General features: G+C 43.6%; 1 protein-coding gene across 2 annotated transcripts; it reads left to right on the top strand.

The window, feature by feature from the left end:
* Positions 1–223: 223 nt before the first annotated feature.
* Positions 224–7,964, top strand: si:dkeyp-97a10.2 (uncharacterized). 2 transcript variants are annotated; one of them, XM_053881513.1, is made up of 6 exons: positions 224–358; positions 2,737–2,793; positions 4,190–4,555; positions 6,327–6,566; positions 6,777–6,876; positions 6,979–7,964. In XM_053881513.1, the coding sequence occupies exons 2-6, from the start codon at positions 2,742–2,744 to the stop codon at positions 7,037–7,039; spliced, it is 819 nt and encodes a 272-aa protein (XP_053737488.1). In that variant the 5' UTR covers positions 224–358; positions 2,737–2,741; the 3' UTR covers positions 7,040–7,964. The 2 variants fall into 2 exon arrangements, with proteins under 2 accessions (XP_053737488.1, XP_053737489.1); XM_053881514.1 differs by having other exon boundaries at positions 240–358; positions 2,734–2,793.
* Positions 7,965–10,587: the final 2,623 nt, after the last annotated feature.

The following is a 10,587-nucleotide window of genomic DNA, read 5'->3' as shown; positions in this document are numbered from 1 at the left end:
TTTAAAATATTACACTCCACGGAGTCAAGAAAAGTCTTGTGGGAGAGCAAACTGTCCGGCGATAAAGTGTGCAGGTTCAGAAACAATGGAGCGTTGGCTTGTTGAACGTGTAAGGAAGCGTTTATTGTACAGGAAAGCAGGGGTGGTGGGGGGGAGCGCTTGGCCAGAGGAAGCCGTGAAACTTCAAAACAAGCTGGAGCCAGGACTGATCTTTCACTTGGGTTTCACGTTGTGCTGCAGTCCATCTTACACTTCCAGAAGGGTAAATCTTACTGAGTGAGCAGAGCTACAGCGTGACCTTTCAAGGGAGTGAACCAAGGCTGGAAGGACTCCGCTATAACCTTGCTGCTAACTCGAGGTATGTGAGCACCAGCGGAGACTTTGAACAATACTGAGGATTCTCAGCTCATCTATAATAGATGCTGTTTGTGACCTTCCATGTGCTCCACTTCTGCGCTCCTTATTAAGTAAAAATCAACATTTCAGTCCCTTCTCCTTTCCACCTCTTTGGTGATGGTGTTGCGATCTTGAATATAAAACAGGAATGAAAAGTTGTGTTTAAAAACAAACAAACTCATCTAATAAAATGCCAATGTAAAGCTAATAAAATAGAACCTCGATTTGCATTTTTTTTTTGTTGTTTCTTCAGTGAAACTTCATTGACTTGAACGTTTTTTGTATCAAAACAATACATTAAAAAGCAGCATTATAAAGCTTCCTCATTATAGAATATCTGCGGTTGGACTTAATAAGTTTCACTGTGGACCAGAGATGATCAGAACTCTGTTTTCAAGCTTGGCTTTTTCTTCAGCCGTGAGCAAGAGAGCTCATTAGGAGGCATCACTGAGGAGTGGCCATTACTTTGTTTGGTCTTTTGTGGCTTGCTCTGGCTGAGCAGTCCCACTAGGTCTGTCTCTGGTCTTCACCCTCTCAAGGGCGGTTCCAAAAGGGGGTCGAAATAACCGACCCATCCAGGCCTTTGCTTGGCTCATGTGTAGTGGTGGATGGTCACCAGGTTTTTACACCATTGGAAAAAAAAAATGGAGGGGGCTACATTCCTGACGTGCACAGATTGTCCCCTAGTGGTCCTCAGGCACCAGCTCTTTTGCCCTCATTTCATGATAAAAGTGCACCATTTTTTTCATCATTCTTAGATTCTTGAGGGAAAAAGTGTAAGGCCGAACATGAACATATTGCTTTATGGTGACTGACAGGTTGCATGAAAATGTGCAGTAAATATTGCACATGGTCGAAATAGACAAATGAGAGTTGGTTATTTCTGTAACAACAACAATAATAATGTGTTTGCAATGTGTTTCCTTTTCCTGGCTTGAGCCCCCCAAGCATGCGCTGGTGGGAGGGGAAACACTGACGGAGTTAGGAAGTCACTATGGTTCTCTGCGGACAGTCGTGATGGCAGGGTTGTCAGGGTGTGTCTCTAGCAGGGTGTGTGTGTTATTGAGCCAGAGTCTATTGGTGTTTTCTGTGTGGGGTGAAGGGAGTGATAAAAGACAGCCACAAGTGTTTTTTAGTGAAAAGATTTCCTCACTATATTTCCAACATAAAAAGAGAGGATGGACTTCGACGTTCTGGGAGGAAAACACAGCTGAAGCTGACCCTAACCCTAACCCAAACCCACTGACTGGACAGCAGTGTGTGAAAAAATGATTTGTAAATAATTGTTTTTAGCAAGCTGAACTGAAAACAAACAAAAAAGAAAGAAAAAAATGGCACCACAGAGGAATGAGGATGTGGGTTGTCCGTTGGCCACATAGTGTGTGGCACATGAGAAACACAGCTGTAGTTTAAAAACATGTTTTAATTCATAAGTAAACAGTCATTACACAGTTGTAACAGAAGTAATTACAACCACACTGAAGTCAAAATACTTTTTCACATTGTGCTGCTCTCTTGCCTTGCTGCAAGAAGGCTGCGGGTTCAACTCCTGGGTCAGACCATTCTGCATTTATGTTCTGCCCGTGTGTCCATTTATTAAAGTCACAAATCCATTCACGCCTCACTACTATGCAGGAAATCCTTTATGAAACCTGAAGCAGTTGTTTTTTGCTTCACTTAAGTTTTGCACTGAAATGTCCTTTTGACTTTCTGACTTGACCAAAAGACTTTCTTGAAGAAATTAGCATTTCATTGTTCGTTGCATCACTATTTTTTCCCCCACTGAGGACACTTGACTCGCAGTTTCCTTCATGTGCGGCGTGAGGAAGAGACTGTGAAGCATCGGATTTCTCACTGAAGGATGAAGAGTGAAAAACCCGGCTTCTCCACAAACAAACGCTCGACAAAAAGACTCTTTCAGCTTTCAAACTGAGCAAATTATGAGCACACTACCTACTGATCCTGCGATTTGACACTCCAACTTTATCCATATATTTAGATACATGTTTGATATTTGAAATACAGTTCATTTCAAAAATGGAGCAGGAACTCAACTTTGAAATCGAGCAGAGTTGGGCAAGAAATAAATTGAGCTGATGGATCTAAAAAATACGTCTCTTGTCCTCATTTCCAGTTTACTATAAAACTATAAAATCTTTGAACAGCTAGTCCACCAAGACCACATGTCCTTTTTAAACCAAGAGCGCCCCCTACTGAGCGCTCTACATGTGTCCTCCACATGAAGCTTCATGAGCCCACACAACATCCAAGTTTTCACTGTCTATAAAGTTCTATTCAGTTGGTTGCACAACTACTCTGAGCTCTCTCTGTGTTCAGCAGGTGTCATGGCTGGACGTCGCTCGCTGCCCTGGACTGTCGCCCCGCTGCTCCTCCAGCGTAAGCTACAGCCTCGTGATGGTTTTCCAGTCAGAAACCTGCTCGACACATCTCTGAAAAATAGCCTCTATTTTTGTGCTCCCTTACAGTCAGTCAGCTGCTTCCGTCTGCTCGACAAGACGGATGCTCATTTTGGGTCCCTGAGGGCGCAAAGATCCTTGAATTAATGTAAACACATAAAAAGTGGAGGGGTTTTTGGCTGCCTCGCTGCATTAATGGTTAGATATCATTTATTATCTCACCCCCCTCCGATGATAAATCCTCCTCATCCAACACGCTCAGAGCTCTGCTGCTGTTCTGACAAATATTTTAAGGGTATTGATGTGTTTTGATGGATATCGCGTGAGGCAAGGCTTCCACAGATGATACATCATGGCTTGACATTCTGTGACGGGAGGCGTCATCCATATTCATACGGCTCCATGCTGCGCCAGGAAATTGAGCTTGAAGGGTTTGTTTGTTTTATTAGCTGCCCAGATCAGGAGGCTCTGAGAAGGCCAAACCTACAGAGACGATTGGTGGGGAATAATTGAGGTCAAGCTCAGCGGCGACTGGAAGCAGAAGGAGAAGGCAATTCACTGTCCCGTTGGGTCACATTTGACGCTGTAAATAATGTTTTTGGGGCCAAAAGTGGGGATCTACCCAAACAACATGAAGGGAAAAGTTAGACAGCAACTGTGGTGCGATGCTGCAAGGTAGACAAGGTGAGGTCAGGAAGAAGCTTGTCAAACAGAACCCTAAAATCACTCATAAATTGTATGAATTCATATTTGCAAATAAAGTCTATAGCTCATGTATATATGCTTTTTTATTTTCAATGTATATTTCAAACAATAACATGTAAAAACATAATAAGTAATTTATATACGTATATATACATACATATATATGTTGGGAACGTATGTAATATATGCTTTAAATATTTTATGCTTTTTAAATTTCAATGTATATATAAAGCATATGCTTTTATATTTTCAATGTATATTTCAAACAATAACATGTAAAAATAGAATATGTAATTTATACAAGTACTGACTGTAGTTTTTCATATTATTATTTGAAATATACATTGAAAATAAAATAATAAAATAAAAAAAGCATATGTGTGTGTGCTTTTTTATTGTTGGGAATGTATGTAATGTATACTTTATATATTTTTATTTTATATATATGCATTTTAAATTTCAATGTATATATATGCTTTTTCAATTTTCAATGTACAATTCAAATAACATGTAAAAATGTAATAACATCACAATATGATTGTTGAAAAACTACAGTTAATACTTCAATACTTTAAATACTTAAAAGATGGATGTATTTATTGCATCTTCAAAGTCTTTATCTACAACAAAATGGACAAGCAGCAGTAAACATTGCTCTTCTGTTTCCTCAGTTTCCCTCAGTGTACACAGTGTGCAAGTTCACATCTCCAACGATGGGCCTGTGTACGTGATCCCCGGGTCAACGCTGCTTCTCCGGGCCCGTGTCGAGTACGGACCCCTGGAGAAGCTCTCTGAAATAACCTGGGAAAGGGAGGCTGAATCGGGATTGGGACCCGGGAAGGAGACACTGGCCACTTGTCCTGGAGCGGCCTCTGCTTGCTCGGGGACGAAACCAAATGTCCATGCAAGCATACAGCAGCAGGAACTGACTCTGCAGATCAGCAGCTACAGCGGCGAGGACGGCGGCGTCTACACGGTGTCAGTGAAGGACCAAACGGTAGCCACGACCACGGCTCACTGCATCGTGAGAGAATACGGTAGGAGTCATCTATGTGAGTTCATCAGCCAGTTATTACGCATCATGTTTTTTCATCTAAAGCCACCGTGAAGTCTACATCTCAAGAACTTTAAAAATGTCATTTGCCTGCTGGCTTCGCTCCCTGGGGCGACTGTCTCTCTCCATGAATTAAATCTTGTCGCAGCTTTCCAGTTTTCCATCAAAGCTTCTCCTGCTTGTTCCCTCATCCGTCTGCTCTAACAGCATCGATTCATCAGCTCCACTCTTCTCTACATCTGCTCTGGAACTCTCCCTCATCTGACTCCGAGACATTATGCCTCTCTCGCTGCTCTCATTATCGTCGCTGAAACCGAGCCAGTTGGGTCTGACAGCCTTAAATGTCCCTCATGATTCTTCGTCTCCCTTCTTCTCGGACAGCCGTGCGCCATTATCCTTGTTTAATAACAGATAAGCCTAAATGCCCTTGGCTGGGAACGTCGACGCAAGTTTGTCTCCTGTTTTAATCCGACGTCCGCGACGCCACCTTGATGCATCAACTATTCCCAGCAGATTATTTGATCATTCCACTTGTAAACCAAATATCCAAGTGTTTAACTCCATGGGAAACCACAAAGAAAGTTTCAAAACTAGCATCAACCTATTCAAACACTCAGTTTGTTACTCTACCCAGAGATTTCGCCGCAGAGACGCTGTTCGAAAGCCAAAACGTGCGAAATTCCAGGATTTGTGGAAATTTGGGCCAATTGAAAATGAATGGGATCGGGATCAAAAGAAGCCAAAAAAGCCCCTAAATCAATGGCTCGCAAAGTCATTGAATTAGGGGCTAGAAAGTCCGCGAAACGCAGCTGCACTCGTCCTCTGTCGCCGTAAAAAAAACATCACAGCCAAGTTGTATTGTTTGCCCACAAATGGAGTTCAAAGAGGTAGGGATTTGGCAAACATCTAAAAGTTAGAGTGAACAATTCAGCAGGTTAGAGTGGAGCAGAGCAGGAAAAAAAAGTTGGTTTTGCGTTTCTAAACTGCGATTGTGGCCAAACAGTGGGGCGCAGAAACATGACAATCATCTGTTTTGTAGTCACACTTATCCTCTCTTGTAAAATGTGCTCAGAATTACTGTAGCACTTTCCGAATTTGAGTGAGAGTCACAGAAGCCCTGCAACCGCAAAAATCGCGGCAAAGTTCCTCATTTTCAACTAGGAATCCTGGCCAGACCGAGCCATAACTCAACCATCTTTTGAGTTTGAGACGCCGGTCAAACCTTCAACTATAGCTAAAGGCCTCCACTGACAACATGCGCATGGCAGTGGCACATTCATGAGCTGTTTATTCATAAACAGCAGCGAGGGAGACAGACTTTTCCGAAACAGATCCCGTCATGATTTTGTGGCCTCACGATAGAGACACTGTTTGAGACAGATAGAGGAGTCGAGAATGTATGCTGTATCGAGTCACGATCGGCAAAGTCAATATCAGGGACAGCAGACGAGGTAGGTTGCCAGGGATCAGACGCAGGAACACAGGGCCTTTCATCAAATCAAAGGGAGGAACATAAAGAAAATGTGGGAGTCAGTAACAGGAACTAGCAGGTATGGATATCTGTAAAAGAGTCACTGGACGCATCCATCAGCCTCAGCCAGACATACTCCTCATGACTCCAGACATATTCCTCTCCATCCTGCACTTTAAATACAACTTCAGTTCGGGCTAGAAAACGTCTATTCCCAACTGGTCTCGAGTCCCGGTTTTATCTCGGTGCGACTGAAGATCATCATTGTCACTTCCGTCTGCAGAAGAGGTGCACCACGTCACAGTCAGCCTCAACGTGACCCACTCCTGGCTGATTTGCGGTGAAGCGTGGGGCACAGAGCCCCACTTCAGCTGGCTCCACGAGCGAGCGGCCGTCACCAAAACCGTGGGAGAGGTGTCCAAAGATGGAAGCATCCTGGTGGTCACCATGGCTCCCATGTGCGGTCACTTCACCTGCCTGGTCAGCAACAAGCGCGGCTACAGCTCTGCCACTTACACCGCAGGTGGGATCAACTAATCTTGAATATCTCCATGAGCACTATCCTCGTGTAGTACTGCAGTATTTTAGTTTCACTGAATTAGTTGTTCAAATTCCAATGTTTTCCAGCAGACAGTGCCCTCTGGTGGCCTCTGAAAATCAGGGCACTGTTTCATGAAACCTCATTTTACCTTGACTTGTTCTTCTTTGTATTTCATTTCCTCTTTCTTGACAGGCCCTTGTGAGAAAGAAGGTGTTGGGATGACTGCAGTCGTTGCGTGCCTGGTGGTGCTGGTGCTGCTGTTGGGGTCGGCCCTGGCCATTGTGCTGTGGAGGTAACCCGACTGAACCAAAAAGCCAAAATGAAATGCGGAGTGAAAAAGATGAGAGGTGAAGGAATGGTCAGTTCTTCTCCAGTTAGCTTGGTTTCTTCACAGGAGGCAGAGACTCAGCAGCAGAGGAGAGCGATTACACGAGCATTTGGATGACCCCATCTGAGGAAATAACTCCTGAAGTCCAAGAAGGAACTTGATATGACCAGAGAGCGAATAAGAGAAGAGAACTACCGGCTGAAAACCAAAACAAAATCAGGGATGTTTACTCCACAATTGTAACTACTGACTCACTAGCAGGAACACCGTTATGTTAAAGATGGATTCATTCTTCAAATAAAAAGAACAAAAGCTCATATAAATGTCTTTTGACATGGAGCTCAGGTGAGACCTTGCGGTTGCAGTCGAAATATGAAATCGCCTGTGACGGACTGGTCTGCTGATACGTTATCATCTGCAGTGGAAACATTAACAATGACAGAACTCCCATTACGAACTCGCTCACCTTCCACAAAGTTACGGCTGCGGAGGAAGTCAGAGCAAAGAGCCAGGAGTCAGGCGGAGGACAGCGGGAAAACTATGAAACAGACGCAGCAGCAGGGATTTTAGGAGTGGCTTTCCGAAATGCATCAATCTGTTTCTTCGCTAAACGTAGCCATAATATGACAAGGGAATATGAGAGTGCCCTTTTTGACAAATGTGTTTGGTGGAGACGGAGAGGCCTGCCAAGTATTAAGTGTAGGTAACAACATGTATGCATCAGAAGTTTAAAAAAAAAAAAGACAGGCAATGAATTATCTCTCTCAGGAGCACTTTCACTTGACAAACAGAAAGGAGGGCAGAATATTTTTCAGACGTCTGCCGTGCTGAGATTGGTGCCAAAGTCTCAGTCTCAGTTACAAGCCCATTAGCTGTGTGGCTGCTGTATTGTTAGTCCAGCCTTTCCCCTCCTGCATTCACGGCCTCCCATCAGACTGGAGAGGAGATGGACGAGCATAAGAGGAACATCCATCATCAGAGCAGGAAATTAAAGCCGCCTCTGAAGCCGGACCAAGTCGCGCATACAAGAGGTAAATGGGTTACAAAACAAAACTAGGAAAAATGCCACAGAAAGATGGACGACAAGTGAAAAGTAATATGATAAATACTGGGACCAAAAATAAACAATGAATCTAGACTTTTTTTTTAATTTAGAAAAGGGGAGAAAACGGTGTTTATATATGGGAAATTTGAAATAAATACAACATTGTTCCTCACCTTTTACACGATGAAACTCAGCTACTTTTTTATCTTTCACAAATGTAGCTAATTTGTGCACATACATACAGTGGTGCCTCAGTTCTCGACCACAATCCGTTCCAGACGGCCGTTCGAGAAGCGATTTGTTCGAAATCTGAATCGATTTTTCCCATTACAATGAATGGAAATAGAAACAATGCCTTCCAGGACTTAAAATAAGCTTTTGTAGGAGTGAATGTAGAGTGTAGAGTGCGCTGTTCCTCTATGTGTGTGGCCGCTGCATGTGGGAGGGGTTGCCGAGTGAGTGACGTCTCTCCAGAAGTGAAGAGGTGCCCGGTGCGTGTCCAGCTCTGAATGTGCGCTTCAGTGCAGTTTGGCTGTGACAAAGTCATAAACCAAGTCACGCTCTGTCCCAGACTCGCCTCATCCCTGTCCCAGCTCCAACCCACAACAGGACATCAAACCCTGGAGTGGAGGTGTGGAGAGCGAGCACCTCCCCTGTGACACTCTACCACGGTCCAGTGTGGAGACAGGAAAGGTTTTACACCTCAATATGAAGAAAAAACAGTCAGTAAATGTAGCTCACGGGACACGTCTGCATACAGAGGCTGCGTTATACACAATAACAAAGCGCGTCGTGGGTCAGCTGATCGGTCCACGCACGTTATGTTGTTTCCGGCTTTATTCGGGGGCGTTCGAGTTCTGGATTTTCGTTCGAAATCCGAAGCAAAAAAATCTGCAAAGTTTTTGTTCCAACTCCAATTTGTTCCGGGACGTTCGAAAACCGAGGTACCACTATATATATATATATATATATATATATATATATATATATATATATATATATAATTAGCGAGAGAGAGAGTGAGGAATACACCCTAGACAGGTCGCCAGTGCTAACAGTTGCGCCACTGTGCCGCCAATATGCCAACATACTCTCTTGAATTGCTAACATTTTCTATTGTTTAAAATTACAATTATATTATTTGCTATCTGCTTAAGCAACTATTGGATGCTAACACACTTTCGACCTTACATGTCCAGTTTACTAAACTTTGTTGCATCTGGAATTAGCTAAGCAACGTCGACTATTTTCCCTTAATAGCTTTTTGTGACCCTAAATTTCACCACAAAAGGTTTCAAAAGGCGCCACAGCATGCGGGGACTCGCACTCGAGGCAGTTTTATACATGAAAAGCGCCAGGTGGCTCATGCCATCGCCACTTTTGGTACGAGTCTGCGGTAAGTTTGGAGTTAGCACAGTCGCTAACATGCTAGCATTTGAAAATTGCTATCAAGGTAGACATGAGCATTCAGCCTTCTAAATCCACTTTTTTCAACAATGCATTATTAGTACATTCATAACACGTCATAATAGATCATGCTTTAAAAGATCATAAATATCCATGTAACCTTATGACAAGGTTTATATAGAATGTAAGTTATGGCCTTAACTTGGAAGTTAAAGACTCCTTGTAAGAAACCTTGTCAAAAGCTTTTGTATGTAAACATGAACATCTTCTATAAAGCCTTATAAATGCATTATGATCTCGTATGAATCCACTTATATAGATGAGACCCTAATATAAACTAGTACCCTAGTCGCTTCCAAGCTAGCTTGCACTGTGAAATTCAAAATAGCTGACACGTTTACGTTTTTTTTATTCAAAATTATATCTTATTAAAAACAAAACAAAACAAAAAAACAAATAAATGTTACAGCATTTTGCGGCATTTTAATTTCTTGGTCAGTCTATTCTGAATTTGTGGCCTTCTGACAAAAACGGATTGTTTTGTATTGAAACGTGTGGTTGGCTGAATTCAGACAGGTGACAATTCATTTGTATCACAGTGGCGCCCGGCGAGACAGGCGCTCCCCGGCTCCTTGTTTGCGGGCGCGTGCTGCGGCGCTGTAAGGAAAAGCTCACCGATCCGTGACACAGCAGTGGGAAACAGCGGCGCCTGACTCTCCTTTCCCTGACCCCAATTATTCTACATCTGCTCGAGAATTCCTGCCGTGCTGCTCTTATCACAGCTGGATTTCCTCACATGAGCGATAACCACTTTAAAGGGCAACGAAATCCAAGCGGTGGCCGGGATGAAGGCGCCAAAGGTGGCGCTGTCACGTCAACAGTTGGATGTTTCTGATGCGTCTAAAAATAGCGTGTTTATCAGTGGATAAAGCAGCAGGTCTCGGAGGGCTGAAACTGTCCTGCCAGATCTGGAGAGTCACGTTCCTGTCCCGGCATGTCACCACCCACCGCCATGACAGGAGCAAGGATGGAGGTCAGATAGGATGGACACGTCGAGATAGGATGCAGACATTTGTATGGACCAGGAGTCGCCCGAACATGCCGGCCAGCCTTTCGACCTCCACATCACAGACACAGTCTTCGAATCTCAGTGTTCCCGCCTGCAAAGCTCACAGTGCTCTCTTTTTGTGGTGAATTGCTACCCCCGGTGGTGAAGCCTGGAA

The sequence above is a fragment of the Synchiropus splendidus genome, chromosome 12 (genome assembly GCF_027744825.2).
Source record: "Synchiropus splendidus isolate RoL2022-P1 chromosome 12, RoL_Sspl_1.0, whole genome shotgun sequence".
NCBI classification, from domain to species: domain Eukaryota; kingdom Metazoa; phylum Chordata; class Actinopteri; order Syngnathiformes; family Callionymidae; genus Synchiropus; species Synchiropus splendidus.
This window is presented reverse-complemented; position numbering and strand designations above follow the sequence as displayed.